Source organism: Haliotis rufescens, unplaced genomic scaffold (assembly GCF_023055435.1).
Source record: "Haliotis rufescens isolate VD_foot unplaced genomic scaffold, xgHalRufe1.0.p SCAF_7, whole genome shotgun sequence".
NCBI lineage: Eukaryota > Metazoa > Mollusca > Gastropoda > Lepetellida > Haliotidae > Haliotis > Haliotis rufescens.
Genome location: NW_025964361.1, coordinates 22,935,200 through 22,953,555, shown reverse-complemented (window position 1 = coordinate 22,953,555; position 18,356 = coordinate 22,935,200). Strand labels below are relative to the sequence as shown.

The window sequence follows — 18,356 nt, the reverse complement described above, 5'->3', positions numbered from 1 at the left end:
GTCTCAAGACTTGATCAATGTACCAAGCTGCTGTGACACCATTGCCTCTCCCTGGACCGATGTTCTGGAAGACCACAGGGCCGACCCTCTGTGCAAGACCAATTCCACCCCATACCATGATGCTCGGACCACCCCACGTGTCTCTCTCAACAACACAAGCATCCGAATAACATTCCCCATGGCATCGCCAAACTCTACTTTTGAGATACAGTAACGGCTCTCGTCTGAGAAGAGGACTCTTCTCCACTGCTGGTGGTGCAAATGCTGGTGCTGTGTTGCTCACTGAAGACGGTCAAGGCATTGACGTGGTGTCGGAATGGGACCTCCGTGTGGCCTGTGACAGTGGAGGTTCAGCTTGTCAATCATCGACACATGGTGTCTGCACTAATGTGTTGCCGGTGTGTACCCATGGTCTGTCGAGCAGTTTCCGAGGCAGTAATAAAGCGATCTTGGAGATGCTGTCACACAATCTGACGATTCTGACATCGGGTGGTGACCCTTGGTGTTCCACTATGTGGTCGGTCATCTGTAATGTTGGGGGTCTGGTACCATTGCTGGAGCCTGTATATGGTCCTTACGTGGACTAGAAATGCATTGGCTACTTGCCGGGCGGTTTGTCCAGCTTGCAATCATCCAAGGGCTTGGTGTCGATGATTTCTTGTCAGTCTTGGCATGTGGTAGCAATTCAATAGCGAATGAATGTTATCAGATCTGGGTGGATATTTATAGGGCAAGAAATGGGGGAACGCATGTGCTTTTCAATTTGCACGAAACTCATGTGCATCGGGTTACCATGGCTTTTGCCGTGATGCATTTGGGCGATCGGTTTTATTGTCATCTGCCTTGTTTTTTTATCATCAAATTCATTTTTCCGGACAAGGTAATGTTAAATTCTAGAAACTGACAAAAATTACCCAGATATTGAAATGACGACTTTTCATGCAATGTTACTTGGGGGGACGTTTCTTTTGCGGCTCAGTATATGATTGTTAGGATTTCTAGTGATGTTGCTTTTTGAATTTTGCTGTTACAAAAACCAACAAGGGGATTAAGTGAAACAGGTCATGCATTTACCTAGGCGTTCTATACGTTGCTGTTGGTTCAATGATTGTAATTCCTTAAGACCGTGGTCTTAGGCTTTGGTTACAATCCTAATCCACTTGCACTAATTGATTGTACACGAAGATCATTCATGGTAAGCTACTATTGAAACTTGCTATATTCCAGACTCATCATTAACTTGCTAAGATCATTGTACATCCTGAACAAATGGCCTGTTTCAAATAAATAATCTGCTTCGCTTTCAAAAACTGACATTAATTTTGTTAAACTGTGTGATTCAAATTGGCTCTTCGAAGAACACATCACAGATTTCTGATCAGAAATGTTATTGTGATAACGATCCACATTACTATCGAGTCGATAGCAAAAGATATCTTATCCTTTTGAGTCTATGCTGAAAGAAATGTGAAACAAAAAACCTCTTAAGCACGACAGGTACCGGTAAGCTTTTGTAATCAGCATGACCCTCTTGATAACTCAGGCAGCTGATCTTAGTTCATACTCGGGTTGGTAGTTGTTTAATTTTGTAGAATTGTATGGAATTATCATACTTAGAAGGTATATAAGGCTTAAAGTTGAAACTATGTGTAAAGTAAGTTTAACAGTTTTGTATTCTTGCAGATTTAGAAACATTGTGGAAATATGTTTATTTGTTTCATATTTGTTGATACTTTTGTCCTCCGTGTTTCTGCAGAAAGCATATGAATAGCAATGCTGACAGCAATTTTGTAAGGTGGCTGTCATGTGTTGACATTGTAAATTGTTGACTGCATATCCAGGTGAGCTACACTGCCGTGGCACTATTGTTACAAAGTTACAAATACTCTGACTGTATCTTACAGAAAGTAATAGACTACATAACAGCCTCCAGAAATCGTATAGATGGCGCCAGCTGGAAGGAGAAGATGAAGATGTCCCTAGAGTACTGCTTTGTGAAGGGCTACAATTTATCAAATCAAGTAGGGATGAATGTCATTGTTGTTGTTTGTTGTTTAACACACTCAGCAATAACCCAGCTGTATGATGTCTGTCTGTATATAATCAAGTCTTTATCTCCACTGACTGAAATTCAAGTGAGCCTTTATCATGGCCAGCTTGACCATTGGCAGTTGCCATTGACAGTGGCAGTGTCTACACAGCTTCTCATATGGCACTGGACCAGTGAAGCTAAGACTTCACATGGGTGCTCCAAGGTGGCCCAGTAGTCTAATTCACTGTGCAGGCATGCCAGAAGCCTATTATCGTGTGTTTGAATCCAAGATTGACCCTGATTATGTTTCTAGGGTTGTCAGAACCATACACTTGTTCATGGGTTTCAGCAAAGTGTCAAAGATTTGCGCTGGATAAAATATATGTGTTGTAATGTAACTAAAATACTGCTCACCAAACTCACTCACTTCGCCCCCTGGAGAGGGGTTTTCTAATTTGTTTCTTCAAACTGTAATGAAATCTGGTATATCTGTAGTTTATAGGCTCATGATTTATGTTCTGTTTGTTGTCATGTATGAAATTTTGACCATTTTGTGACCATTATGTTTGGCCATGGTCTTAAATATTCTCCAAAAGAATCTTTGAGATCTATTAACATTATCTCCTTAGAAACCACTGGGCAAATGAAGCTGATCCCTCAACTAACAATGGACAGGAAACATTGTGTGACAGATTAGAACAGTAAAACTCTACACAGCCAATATACTGTAAACATTGTGTGACAGATTAGAACAGTAAAACTCTACACAGCCAATAGACAGGAAACATTGTGTGACTGATTAGAACAGTAAAACTCTACACAGCCAATAGACAGGAAACATTGTGTGACAGATTAGAACAGTACAACTCTACACAGCCAATAGACTGTAAACATTGTGTGACAGATTAGAACAGTACAACTCTACACAGCCAATAGACTGTAAACATTGTGTGACTGATTAGAACAGTAAACATTGTGTGACAGATTAGAACATTAAAACTCTATACAGCCAATAGACAGGAAACATTGTGTGACTGATTAGAACAGTAGACATTGTGTGACTGATTAGAACAGTAAAACTCTACACAGCCAATAGACAGGAAACATTGTGTGACAGATTAGAACAGTACAACTCTACACAGCCAATAGACTGTAAACATTGTGTGACTGATTAGAACAGTAAAACTCTACACAGCCAATATACTGTAAACATTGTGTGACTGATTAGAACAGTAAAACTCTATACAGCCAATATACTGTAAACATTGTGTGACTGATTAGAACAGTAAAACTCTGCTACAAACATATATTGTCACCAAACCTGGTATATCAATTATAAATTCTCAAGATTGGGCCCTGATACAAAATGTTTTGTCACCAAATCTGATATATAAATTCTCTAGATGGGACCCTGGTACGAAGATGCGGCCCAGTCAGTTCTTCTGACTGAAAGTCGAGTGATGTTTTTTCAACTTTGATCATCTGTTGATTTAGATTACTGTATTTTAACTCCAATAAGGCCTATGAAGCTGAACTTTGCATAACGATCCAAGCTATGATGTCTGTTCAAGTTGCTCATAGAATGCCTATCCAAATTAACCCATGTAAATTTTGCCGATTGATCAGCAGCCAGTTCTGTGTTTCCAATTATGAAATCAGTTAAATTCAGAAAAACTCAGATGAGCTTCAGAGCCTTGTGTTTCTCTTTTTTAAACTTTTGCCTTCTGCATCTTGGAAATTAATTTGACCAGAAAAATAGTACAGAGTTCCCTCGCTATTGTGCTCTTCAATATAGCGCTAACTCAGGTATAGCGTGCAGTAAAGCATGGCTCCCAAAATTTACTAACATTTTCAATAAACTCAAGTTTTCCAATGACACAATGTTTTCCCCCAATCTCAGAAAACATTATCAGCTGATCGCCGTGATCAAGTAACACCATGATCACCAATTATTTGGACCCCGAAGGTAGTGTTGTCGCGAGGGGTCACTGTATGTCTGAAATAAACAATTATTAACATGTTATATTGTAGCCTGTGTACTTTACTTAAAATATGTATTCTTAAATTTGATTGCCTCTTTACTTTGTTTAGGTAGTGGAGGCGGTAATGGAGAAGAAATGGAACAAAATTGTCGAATTTAGTGAAAAATCAAGCAAAAAATCAAATCTTTCAAAAACAAAGAAAAAAGATGAGACAGGAAAGAAAAAGGCACCTTGCCTCTATGAGCCCCAAGATTTTAGCCTCCTGCTTGAGGAGTGTTTTGCCTACAAGGACACTCTCTATCTAGCAGTCTGGGATGATCGCACGTCAAAGAGGGTTCAAGTGGTATGTATCCCTACAAGATGTGAAACGTCATTACATATCACACTCTATATTATGAGTACCGTATTCGACGTAATAAACGCCCATGGCGACATTTGCTAAGATATTGGCTAGTGAACAATCCCAATTAGCACCCTTTCCGATTTATCAATGTACACAAGACTTATTTATTCGCATATAATACGCACTCGTGTGTTATATATGCACCCTTAATTATGGGCATTTAATTCTGGAAAAATATATCTGTCGTACATAAACATTTCAGGCTGTCATCATAAACCACGAAATTTATCTTTCAACTCTGTGTTTTTCACCAAAATAACATTCTAATAAGAGCCCCCTATTTCTAATTTTGAGAGTGCCCTGAGCGCTTATTATGTCGAATACGGTACACGTTGTAGCACTGAAAGACTTATAGTAAATGAGTTGGGTAATGTGTAGCCTGAAAAGTAGGCACACACTATAAGGGCTTATTGTTGTTTGTGACAACCTCAGTTCCTGTCTGTACAAACATGCAGGCACTAGATGCACAGGTTTATCTGTCTCAGTCGGTCTGCAGAGTAATTAATGACCGAGTGAATGAGTGTGCTGGAGTAAGACCCGGGTTCGATTCCCGACATGGGTACAATGTGTGAAGCCCATTTCTGGTGTCCCCCGCTGTGATATTGCTGGAATATTGCTAAAAGCAGTGTGAAATCATACTCACTGAAAAGCCTTAAATCACCACAATACCTTGAAAAGCCTTGAATTTGTACAAAATGACAAAAATTGTTAAAAAAGTATTAACATTTACGACAGACTTAATTTATTTAAATTGTTTGTTGGGAAAATACATCCTGTTGGAAAATTGATGTTCATACTGCCTTTGAGATTTTGTGACTAATATATAGTATACTGACTAAGGCTAATACCCCAGTCAAAAAGCCTTGAAAATGACAGTTGAAAGCTTGAAAACCATTGAAAAGGCCTTTAATTTTAGTGTTCCATATATGTATGAACCTTGCTTCGCGACTCCTGTGTCTTGCACAACTTTTGTAACTCATTTGAACACAGAATGCTTGAGCTTTCTAAGTTAGTAACATCGGTCTTGCAACACATGGCCAGTATTTTAGACCGTATGTCTGTGTGATGATGGCCAAGATGTATTGTCAAGTTAGTGGTGCTCAACCCATTCAGACGAATGAAACAATGGTGAGAAACTTTTTCTTCCTATTCTATTGGACCTATTCACTGTCCCTTTGTTTTGAGTCAACTTTGAATAACACAGTCCTAAAAATAGAGACAAGTGGCAATATCACCAGGTCTTGAGTCCACTTGTGTGTTCCATATCAAATATGGCTGTGAACATCATGCAGAATAAGAACTCCCTGTTAGGTACTCCGAAAAACCTCCAGCTGAAACTGAAAGTAACTTAATAATAGTCTTTTGATTCAATTTACTACTCGTATATTCAAAGCTTGATTGGATGAGGCCACAAAGTTTTAATTAGATCTATGCCAAACTTGTGTTGAGGTGAATGATATTGATTTGTTGTTGATTCGAGGTTCATGTGAATGGGACAAGTTTTGTGCTCAGTTGGTAACGAGGTAGATGGTGCTGGTGACATCGCTTCTGGAAGGAAGCTGTGTTGGTGAATAGGTGCAGGTTTATATCACAATAGAATTGAGACATAATACTGTGGATAATGAAGGATGGTATGTATGTGGCAGTTTGTAGACTGTACCAACAAGGCCAGCTTCTTGGAGCCGGTAGTGACGATGGACCACTCCTATGACTCCTACAACGATGAAGGGGACCCCAAGCTGTGCAGCGTGCACCAGACGAGGACCAGTTGGAAGCAGCACACTCCTCAAGAAGACATCATGTGGCACTTTGGGGTGGAGAAGGAAACCAATCAAAGGTACATATGCAACTTCTACATGTGGTTAGGATAGGTCCGCAGCAACCTATGCTGGTCACAGTCAGGTATTCTGTGTCATGGGATACGTCCCCAGGAACCTGTGCTGGTCACAGTCTGTGATTCTGAGTTAGGATAGGTCCCCCCCCCCCAGCAACCTGTGTTGGTCACAGGCGGTGATTCTGAGTAATAGGATACATCCCCAGGAACCTGTGCTGATCACAGGCAGTGATTCTGAGTGAGGATAGGTCCCCAGGAACCTGTGCTGGTCACAGTGGTGATTCTGAGTTACGTTTGGTCCCCATGAACCTGTGCTGGTCACAGTGGTGATTCTGAGTTAGGATAGGTCCCCAGGAACCTGTGCTGGTCACAGTCTGTGATTCTGAGTAATAGGATACATCCCCAGGAACCTGTGCTGATCACAGGCAGTGATTCTGAGTTAGGATATGTCCCCAGGAACCTGTGCTGGTCACAGGCGGTGATTCTGAGTGAGGATAGGTCCCCAGGAACCTGTGCTGGTCACAGTCTGTGATTCTGAGTAATAGGATACATCCCCAGGAACCTGTGCTGATCACAGGCAGTGATTCTGAGTTAGGATAGGTCCCCAGGAACCTGTGCTGATCACAGGCAGTGATTCTGAGTTACGTTTGGTCCCCAGGAACCTGTGCTGGTCACAGCGGTGATTCTGAGTTACGTTTGGTCCCCAGGAACCTGTGCATGTCACAGCGGTGATTCTGAGTGAGGATACATCCCAAGCAACCTGTGCTGGTCACAGGCAGTGATTCTGAGTTACGTTTGGTCCCCAGGAACCTGTGCATGTCACAGCGGTGATTCTGAGTGAGGATACATCCCAAGCAACCTGTGCTGGTCACAGGCAGTGATTCTGAGTTACGTTTGGTCCCCAGGAACCTGTGCATGTCACAGTGGTGATTCTGAGTTAGGATAGGTCCCAAGGAACGTGTGCTGGTCACAGCGGTGGTTCTAGTAATAGGATAGGTCCCCAGCAACCTGTGCTGGTCACAGGCGGTGATTCCGAGTTAGGATACAGTGATCGCTCGCTATTGCGCTACCAATGGGGTCCAAATAATTGGTGGGCGTTATAGACGATGAGCCGTTTAACCGAGGCCGAGGCGGGGGAGCGCGCTCGGCAAATCTCAAATCATCAATAGGCCTATGTATTTATCTCACGTCACGTCAAAATAGTATATATTTTTATGGACCTAGATCTACCTGTAATATCATTCATTTATTAAATCTGTCATATTTCACAATGTCTGAAATACGTATTCCATTCTAATTTATCATTTTTTATCAATAAATTAAAAAATTATTCACTATTTCCCGCGATGTTATTGAAAATAAAATTCTCGGACACACATTTCGACAACGGGTCCGCATCGAACATGTCAAAGTGCAAAATAAAGACTATTTTAAGCAAATCTTTAAATATATTATACAAAGTGATAAATAAAATCAACAAAAATATATCTAAAAGTAATCAAACTTACATCTAAGTTATTATTTCCATCGTTTCGTGCGATCGCGTGTAATGTAAGTCAAATGACATCTCGGCTTTCGTCGCCTTGATTTCTCGGCTCGGACACAACGTTTAATGCAAAAATATATGCATGAAAAATCTTTGTCACAGCTCGTAACCTAGCACGATACATTCACAAAGTTCCATATTTTTAATATATATCGTGATTTCCTGCTTAAAACGTTCAGAATAACACGATTTAACAAAAAATCTTTCGCTAACTTCTGAAATTTATCAAACACGAGCTTTGTATCACAGCTTGATTGGCTGCCTGAGGTCACGTGCTCAAAATTGACCAATCACGAAACTTGTAGCAGATTTCGGCAAGAAAGCGTCATTAGAAACAAATTTTAATCCAATGAAATCGCTTGTTATAACTACGGGGAAAAAAACAGGCGATGTTACGAAAGCGCGATTACGAAATGAATGACCGCCGTGTTGTGACAGCAACTACATGTGTGTGACAGTTTAGCCTTAAATTGGATTGCCCACTTATTAAGAATATAAACTTCACTTGTGGTTCTCTTTTATTGCATGCATGCGCTTCTAAGATCAAAGGATGTATAGTGTGAAAAGTTAACTAGTAGAACAATCGTATTTCCGGGACCTGCCGCGGATGTTTTCAAACAGATTATTAGAACTCCATTCAGCGATAAACCGTTGATTATGCAATGAGAAGCGTTATGTGCAAATAAACAACGAACAACAATACAATCATGTCTGTGTAAAACTCTCAGTATTAAAAGTGTACATAAATTTGGGGAGCCATGCGTTACCGCGCGTAATAACCGAAGTAGCGCTTTATCGAAGAGCGCAATAGCGAGCGATCACTGTATGTCCCCATCAACATATGCTGTCACAGTCAGGGATTCTGGGTTGGACACGTCCCAAGGTACCTGTGCTGGTCAGACTTGCCTGATTGCATGTCATTGTATCTTTATCACTGGAAAAAACACCAAGCTTTTATATTCTCTTTTAAACAACTCAACACTTCATTAAACAATATATGCTCATGTGGTGTGTGTTCCAGGAAGCAGTTTGTATTTGGCAAGAAAGGAGAGTTGCTAAAGACCATCTCAGATAATCAAATGGAGGAACCACATGTTCTCGGGAAGAAGCTCTATGGCCTCACAGATAACAAACTTAGGTACAGTACATGTTGGTTCTTTGTGCATTTGGCATCCTTGCTTTGGTGAAAAAAACCGTGTTCCATCACTCCCTAACTCTCTGGATGAGACTGCCGATACCACAACATTACTTCTCAAAGAAACCAGCTCCACATCCACAAAGTGTTCCTAGTTCTATGACTCAATATTATAACCAGCGCTTTGTAGATAAGAACTCAGAGCCTCAGGGAGAGGCTTATTCTCAACTGTCTTTCAGTCAGACATTTAATTTATGTTGTTAATACTGTAAACTGTAGATGGAGGGCCTCTATTTCTAAAGGCCAACCATTAGCAGTCCTCTATTCCAAGCCATGTACACATGCCCCCAACTCCATCTCCAAGTGGTTAATGTTGCAGTTAATTTCTTAAATCATGGGTGAGCAGTGTTATGTATTCACCTAGTCTGTTACTGAAGCAGTTATTTTCACTACAGGGGTGAGCAGTGTTATGTATTCACCAAGTCTGTTACTGAAGCAGTTATTTTCACTACATGGGTGGACAGTGTTATGTATTCACCAAGTCTGTTACCGGAGCAGTTATTTTCACTAGAAGGGTAAACAGTGTTATGTATTCACCAATTCTGTTACTGAAGCAGTTATTTTCACTACAAGGGTGAGCAGTGTTATGTATTCACCAAGTCTGTTACTGAAGCAGTTATTTTCACTACAAGGGTGAGCAGTGTTAATAATCACCAAGTCTGTTACAGAAGCTGTTGTTTTCACCACAGTGGTGAGCAGTGTTATGTATTCACCAAGTCTGTTACTGAAGCAGTTATTTTCACTACAAGGGTGAGCAGTGTTATGTATTCACCAAGTCTGTTACTGAAGCAGTTATTTCACTACAAGGGTGAGCAGTGTTATGTATTCACCAAGTCTGTTACTGAAGCAGTTATTTTCACTACAATGGTAAACAGTGTTATGTATTCACCAAGTCTGTTACTGAAGCAGTTATTTCACTACAAGGGTGAGCAGTGTTATGTATTCACCAATTCTGTTACTGAAGCAGTTATTTTCACTACAAGGGTGAGCAGTGTTATGTATTCACCAAGTCTGTTACTGAAGCAGTTATTTTCACTACAAGGGTGAGCAGTGTTAATAATCACCAAGTCTGTTACAGAAGCTGTTGTTTTCACCACAGTGGTGAACAGTGTTATGTATTCACCAAGTCTGTTACTGGAGGAGTTATTTTCACTACAAGGGTGAGCAGTGTTATGTATTCACCAAGTCTGTTACTGAAGGAGTTATTTTCACCACAATGGTAAACAGTGTTATGTATTCACCAAGTCTGTTACTGAAGCAGTTATTTTCACTACAAGGGTGAGCAGTGTTATGTATTCACCAAGTCTGTTACTTAAGGAGTTATTTTCACCACAGTGGTAAACAGTGTTATGTATTCACCAAGTCTGTTACAGAAGCAGTTATTTTCACTACAAGGGTGAGCAGTGTTATGTACCGTATATGACCACGTATAAGCCGAATTTTGAGGACCAGAAAAAAGATTCTGTAGAAAGGGGTCGGCTTATCCACGGGATACACTTTCATGATAGTATTTTTCAGATCGTGATCTGTCAGAAACATCGCCTGAATGACGGTCCGATAGATTACAACTTCCCGAAAGTTTGGAAGTTGCCACGACTAGAGCCACTGTTGTTATAAATTATCAATAAAGTTATTATTATACACCAATGTTGTCATTATTAAAAATATGTTATGCATGTTACTACTTCCGATAATAAGTTTTCAATTGAATGTTCAAAGTTTATCGTTCTTCGTAAACTCCACAATCTTTAAATGTAACAATATATGTAATTCACAGCTATAATATATAATCCCCAGATGAAATCGCCAATAGCTATTACGTACGTTTTGCAAAGTTCATAAATTGATAGTGAACAAGTGTCTACCTTTATTGAAAGAGGCAAATAAACAACTGTATCGGCGAGTTATTCCGTTCGCCATTTGCAAAAACATGTGATCAGCTGTTTCCTGTGACGTCACAAACGGTGACCACTGTGATTGCTTCCTGTTGTTTAAAGCAACACGGTACACAAGGAAATGAGCACTGATAATTACAGGCCGATTGGTATTGTCATGTTGTTTACACAAACATTTTCAAGTTGTGGGTGCTTAGCGATCGTGTTGGGAGTAGGGGCTTAATTCCTTTGTTTTCGAGAGATTAGTTTAATAAACTGGAGAAGCCTGTGAGTAAGTGATGGTCATTCAATGTGTTCATAGTATGATAGTTTATTTACTTCAATTGCATAAACATACAATAGTGGTGTAAAGGGGATTATAAAAGTTGGTATATTTTTACTGACGACATTTTCATCATGAGTTTTAGACGAAAACGCCATGCTTACGATGCTGAATTCAAACTGCGAGTCTTCGCTCCAGCTGATATATTTTCTCACAGGTTCATAATTCTATATACACCGATTCACAAAATGGCGCTTGGCTGTTGATGGCAACATATAACGATCATTATGAGATTTAAAAAAAACACGAGAAACAGCTTCCCACATTTGAAAGTGGATGACTGGTTTGTTAAATCTTTATTAGAAATAATAATGACTTTTTCAATATAATTGCAACGTTTTTCATCTTATATTTTTGAATATCTGAGAGTACCGGCACATGTCTTGCAGTCCGACTTCACAGTGTTTTTTGTCTTTCAATTCCTGATTCGGCTTACCGGTATTCACCAAGTCTGTTACAGAAGCAGTTATTTTCACTACAAGGGTGAGCAGTGTTATGTATTCACCAAGTCTGTTACTGAAGGAGTTATTTCACTACAAGGGTGAGCAGTGTTATGTATTCACCAAGTCTTTTACCGAAGCAGTTATTTTCACTACAAGGGTGAGCAGTGTTATGTATTCACCAAGTCTGTTACCGAAGCAGTTATTTTCACTACAAGGGTGAGCAGTGTTATGTATTCACCAAGTCTGTTACTGAAGCAGTTATTTCACTACAAGGGTGAGCAGTGTTATGTATTCACCAAGTCTGTTACTGAAGCAGTTATTTTCACTACAATGGTAAACAGTGTTATGTATTCACCAAGTCTGTTACTGAAGCAGTTATTTCACTACAAGGGTGAGCAGTGTTATGTATTCACCAAGTCTGTTACTGAAGCAGTTATTTCACTACAAGGGTGAGCAGTGTTATGTATTCACCAAGTCTGTTACTGAAGCAGTTATTTTCACTACAATGGTAAACAGTGTTATGTATTCACCAAGTCTGTTACTGAAGCAGTTATTTCACTACAAGGGTGAGCAGTGTTATGTATTCACCAATTCTGTTACTGAAGCAGTTATTTTCACTACAAGGGTGAGCAGTGTTAAGTATTCACCAAGTCTGTTACTGAAGCAGTTATTTTCACTTCACATCATATAGCCATGTGTGTCCTTTCCTTCATTTGCTATAATCCTTGTTTCAGAGTCCGATGTGATCCTATCACTGCAGATGAGGTTTTGAGTGAAGAGTTTCCTGTAATAAAAACTCTCCTGTTTGGAGGAAATACAGTCATGGCTGTAACAGACAATGCCATCTTCTTCCTGCATCCTGACACACTACAAACCCTGACTGTTACCAAGCAACAGGACAGGTAGGGATTTCTCAGTAGTAATCTTGGTAACATAATTTTGTGGTCAACAAGAGAAAATGGGACATTAAGTGTTTTAACAAATGAAGTGTAAAGGATGATATTTTGCACTGAAATTCCAAATCGGTGAATTTAAACCTTTTATGGCAGTAACCATGGTACCTAAAATGTTTATTTTCAAACTCACGATGCAACCTATTTTTGTTTAATTCTGACCACAGCAGCAGCCTGGAGGTGAGTGAGGACGGCTGCTACATCAGCTTCCTGCCAGGATCTCCAGTTAGGATACTGGAGCAGAAAAAACTGGAGGAGAGGACCAGACTCACGGTTGGCATCAGTGCAATACTGATGTTTGTGGATGTCACAGACGATGCTGTGGAGATTGTCATGGACCTTTTGGTTCCTGGAGTTGCTGTGGAATGTTATTCCATAAGTGGACATGGTAGATATTGCTATTTCAGGACAGCTACCAGAATTGTTTGTATTATAGTGTTCATGAAAAAGAGCTTATTGATCTTGGGTGCTTCCTTATTGAAAAATATCAGATATTTGAAAGTATTTTTTAATACCTAATATATATTTGATACAGAAACACATTTGGGTAATAATCATTATATATAAGGCTTAAGAAAAAAGAATTAGTTCTCAGGCAATAGCTTTTCAAAATATCGTGCGGGCGGCTTTTTTTTTGGGGGGGGGGGTGTACAAATTAGTAAGAATCCAAATCTGTATATCGCTGTGTATAAGGCGAGTTTTCATAACTAGAATTAGGAGGCTTTCAAAGGGGGTGGGGGTTGTTGAAGGGTTTGAAGAGGGTTTTTTTAAAATATTTTTTTCGCCAACACAAACACATTACTGTGAGCACATAACACCGGAAATACCATGTCAGAAAATCCATGCTGAAGTACGCAAATTAATCATGTAATCCATCTTGTTGTAAAAAGAGTTCATAATATTTCTGGATTTGTAAATGTAAGCTATTTTATTAATTTTATTCAACATTTCAATCAATATACTGTTTCAATTCATTTCGGCGAAATCGTAGGTGAAGTGATCGGAAGATCGCACAACTCACCATTATTTTCAGCAACCAAGGTCATATTACAGCTATTGACGCCTTGAAACAAACTTTAGTGGATAGAGAATGGATATATATATCATAAATGACATATATTGAATTGCAGAAAGTCATATTTGTTGTAGTTTGACTATCATATGCCAACATAAAACTTTTGCAATCACGGCTGCGGGAGCATCGACAGTGATTGGGCAAATTCTTCCATACGAAAGAATATGCTGCAATAGCGATCAGCTGAGCCAAAATGCTGTGCTTATGGTTATTAATTAATTTCACATATAGTAAAGCTGCAACTACCATGATATTGGAATAAATTATTCCTGATAAAAAAATAGTTTCAGATACAATACTTCCGCTCATTGTATCAAAATTCTTTCAAGTTATATTATTGGGTAATTTTTGACTGAATCACCGGTAGATTCCGAGAAATGTGTGTACAGCTGATTGCAACTTCCGGCTTAGTTTACGAGACAAGACACACGGTTATCTTAATCTCTGCATATAAAACAATGCCAATCAGAACAGAAAATACAATTTAATCGGTAAATCATCATATCTAGTGATGTTTTATCTCAAATTTCAAATTTGTATTGACCAAGTTTAATTGTCATATCTGTTTGTTTTCCTGAATTCGCTGAAGCGATGTGATGTAATTTTTTTCTGAGGAAGACAAACACGTTTTTATTGCAAATATAGGGACTTTGTATGCAGTGATGATGTGCTTCATTCCGATTTACTTTATAGACGGGGTATATATATTAGCATTTCCCGCTTATTTTACAAGACAAATACACATGTAGATCTAGATCTAATTGTAAATCTTAACCTCTGCGTATGAAATATTTTCCTGCATACAGTACACAAATACGATTGAATTTATAAATCAATCATGTCTGGTGATGTTTTATCGCAAATTTATTGTTTTCATTGACCAAATTTGCAAACAGCAAAGCATGCACACTCCTATGTGCCGCCATGACCATAACCATGATAACACACAAGATGCGCAGTAAAACAGTGTGCATTAAAAGGGAAGTAACTGCACATTTTATTGGATCACATTGTTTTAAAGTGTTGTAGCATATTCACTTTTTGGGTCTTGTGTTTGAGACACAGAATATTTAAGGATTTTTTTTTTTTTAAATGGAAATAAATACAAATCGGGCTGTGGACTTTGTGATGATGCGGCGGTGCCTGAGAACCAAGAATTTATTTTTTTTAGCCTAATGTGGGTCTTGAAATCGTCAGAGTGTAAGAGATACTGTTACTCATTGAAGTAACTTCAGAAGCCATGTGTGAATAGAATGCAAGAGAAGCAGAGGTCAAGGCCAAATGTATCTCAACATTCTCAACAGGGAGCTAACACATGTTTATTGTGTTGTGCCAAATTATTTGTTGCCAGGTTTGTAGACAGAAACACCCACACTTCAGAAAACTGAATGGCAAAGATGGCTCGTAGTTTATTGAGCAAGTAGGCATTTGCATTGAGGTTTATCCTAGATGGTAACTAGAAATGGTGTGTGCATTACCGGTATACAACATGGATACACAGCTTTCCCCAAATAGGCTGGTACACTTGGAGACATGCTAGTAAAGCCTTGGGTCACCAAAACATTGTTTGGCTGTCAGGTACAAAGTGATGGAACCGAGAAATAGTCTTGAATTTGTTGACTTCACAAAAATGTTTAAATGTTATTTATTTCCCAGGTGAGTTTCTAGTGTCAACGACTCTGCAGGAGGGGGGCAGTTTCTACAGAGAGCATGTGTTCCACTATGACCGTCACGGGAAGATCCTGGGGGTGCTGCCCTTCCTTGGACCAGGACCAAGATGTTTCTGTGTGGAGTACTTGAAGGGTCCGGTGGATGAGACAAATGCAGATTCTGAGTGTGGCAGAGCAGGCTGGCATGTCTTTCTGAGAGATGGCCATGAGGGGATTATAGGTGTACGCCTGTGAATAACAGGAACTGTCACAGACTGGCCATGAGGGGATTATAGGTGTACGCCTGTGAATAACAGGAACTGTCACAGACTGGCCATGAGGGGATTATAGGTGTATGCCTGTGAATAACAGGAACTGTCACAGACTGGCCATGAGGGGATTATAGGTGTACACCTGTGAATAACAGGAACTGTCACAGACCGGCCATCTGGAGATTATAGGTGGGTGTCTGTGAATAACATGAACTGTCACAGACTGGCCATCAGGGGTTTATAGGTGTACACCTGGGAATAACAGTAACTGTCACAGACCAGCCATCAGGGGATTATAGGTGTACACCTGGGAATAACAGGAACTGTCACAGACTGGCCATCAGGGGTTATATGTGCATGCCTGTGAATAACCGTAACTGTCACAGACTTGCCATCAGGGGAGTATAGGTGTACGCCTGTGAATATCAGGAACCTTTGTAGATTGTCTGTCATTGGATTATTGTGGCAGACTGTGTTAGAAGGGCATGCAGTGTGCACACACATTCATTTGGCTTGTAATACCTAATTTAGATATCCCTGCATGTTTGGCCAGTTAATAATATGTTCCTGTTTCTCGTGATGTTTCCCAAAGCTGACTGAGAAGGGAGGGAGGTATTTATTTGTTAATATTACATTTGAAATCTATTAAGGTAACTTGGGTTTAACATACCACATGATTGTTCTTTTATGGACATCAAGGTATAATCACTGAACAAAGTGGACATGTTGTGATAAATTATGGATTATCATGACTTTTTGCTGCATCTTTGAAGTGTTTGAAGACGTTTTCATCTTTAATATTTAATGTTAATTTTGTGGATTCTTTCTTTTCTTGTTTGTACTTTTTTTTATTAACACGTGGATTTGTTTTACATGTACTTATCATCATTCAAAGAAATGGCTCAAAGATCACAAAAGTATTTCAAGGTAGTCATGCTGTGTCAGACAGAAGGGGGAAATGTTCATGTGGGAGTTATGGCCCTTGTTCCATGCTTTTCAAGTTTGTGCATTGTGTGTGAAATGGGGACAGGTTTTATCAGAAACTACTGAAGTAACTTGAATGCAAGTTTGCATGGCTTATCTTAGAGATACTTTTCAAGACTGAGTTTGAAAAATGGTCCAGTAAATTATGTTTTTGATAGAGTTACAGCCCTTGATCCATGTATATTACTTAGTGCAAAGTGTCTGGGGACTAGGTTTCTCAGAAACTAGTGAAATTATTTTATCTAAGAGATATTTATCAAAATATTTTTTCCGGAAAAGGGGCATTTTGTGTGTATTAATTTTACATTTAATCATGTTTTCTGGTGACGTAAAGCAGCACAAGTTCAACAATATTGTAATGTGCCCCATGGGGGCAGGGGGATGTGATAACACTGTTTTTTTGTTGCAAAGATTCTACCCACTAGTTGTTATCATGCAATGATTTTTTTAATCCAACATGTACATGTATTTAAATTGTAACAATAAAATCATGAAATTGTCTACACTTTGAAGTTTTGTCATCAGATAAAGACAGTCCTCTTTCTCCATAAAAGGTGTTCACACATGCTTTAGCACCTGCTTCTATCAGCTTCCATTGTTACTGCTATCTGCATTGTCTTGTACTTGTACACCCTGTAAGTCATAATGATATTGTTTAAGCTCGATTCCCATCAGCGTTCCCCTCCTATTCAGAGCCACAGCTATAAAACTTTATAACATATTTGAATGAAAATTGGCATATGCATTACTCACCAGCTGAACTGGTGCCATTTTGCTGTTTTAATTTTTTTCCAAATTTTAATAATCCTCAGAATTGCACCATGGGTACTATAGAATGTCCTCAGTGGTGCACCACAGGCACTTGACACTGTCCTCAGTGGTGCACCACAGGCACTCAACACTGTCCTCAGTTGTGCACCACAGGCACTCAACACTGTCCTCAGTGGTGCACCACAGGGACTTGACACTGTCCTCAGTGGTGCATCACAGGCACTTGACACTGTCCTCAGTGGTGCACCACAGGAACTCAACACTGTCCTCAGTTGTGCACCACAGGCACTCAACACTGTCCTTAGTGGTGCACCACAGGCACTTAACACTCCTTAGAGGTGCACCACAGGCACTTGACTCTCCTAAGAGGTGCACCATGGTTACTTGACTACTCCTTAGAGATGCACCACAGGCACTTGACACTGTCCTCAGTGGTGCATCACGGGCACTTGACGCTGTCCTCAGTGGTGCACCACAGGCACTCAACACTGTCCTCAGTGGTGCATCACAGGCACTCAACACTGTCCTCAGTGGTGCACCACAGGCACTCAACACTGTCCTCAGTGGTGCACCACATGCACTTGACACTCCTTAGAGGTGCACCACATGCACTTGACACTCCTTAGAGGTGCACCACAGGCACTTGACACTGTCCCAAGAGGTGCACCACTCCTTAGAGGTGCACCATGGGTACTTGACTCTCCTTAGAGGTGCACCATGGTTACTTGACTACTCCTTAGAGATGCACCACAGGCACTTGACACTCCTTAGAGATGCACCACAGGCACTTGACACTGTCCTCAGTGGTGCACCACAGGCTCTCAACACTGTCCTCAGTGGTGCACCACAGGCACTTGACACTGTCCTCAGTGGTGCATCACAGGCACTTGACACTGTCCTCAGTGGTGCATCACAGGCACTCAACACTGTCCTCAGTGGTGCACCACAGGCACTTGACACTGTCCTCAGTGGTGCATCACAGGCACTCAACACTGTCCTT

General features: G+C 40.1%; 1 protein-coding gene across 5 annotated transcripts in view; it reads left to right on the top strand.

The window, feature by feature from the left end:
* LOC124137449 overlaps window positions 1-17,086 on the top strand; it is a 40,531-nt gene extending 23,445 nt beyond the window's left edge. For 4 of the 5 annotated variants that reach the window (XM_048387459.1, XM_048387460.1, XM_048387458.1 and 1 more), the window contains exons 12-18: window positions 1,905-2,021; window positions 4,124-4,357; window positions 6,064-6,254; window positions 8,819-8,935; window positions 12,387-12,554; window positions 12,773-12,993; window positions 15,337-17,086. In XM_048387459.1, the coding sequence (XP_048243416.1) occupies window positions 1,905-2,021; window positions 4,124-4,357; window positions 6,064-6,254; window positions 8,819-8,935; window positions 12,387-12,554; window positions 12,773-12,993; window positions 15,337-15,584 (1,296 nt within the window). In that variant the 3' untranslated portion in view covers window positions 15,585-17,086. The remainder of the gene's footprint in view (window positions 1-1,904; window positions 2,022-4,123; window positions 4,358-6,063; window positions 6,255-8,818; window positions 8,936-12,386; window positions 12,555-12,772; window positions 12,994-15,336) is intronic. The other variant, XM_048387462.1, reaches the window with a different exon arrangement.
* Window positions 17,087-18,356: the final 1,270 nt, after the last annotated feature.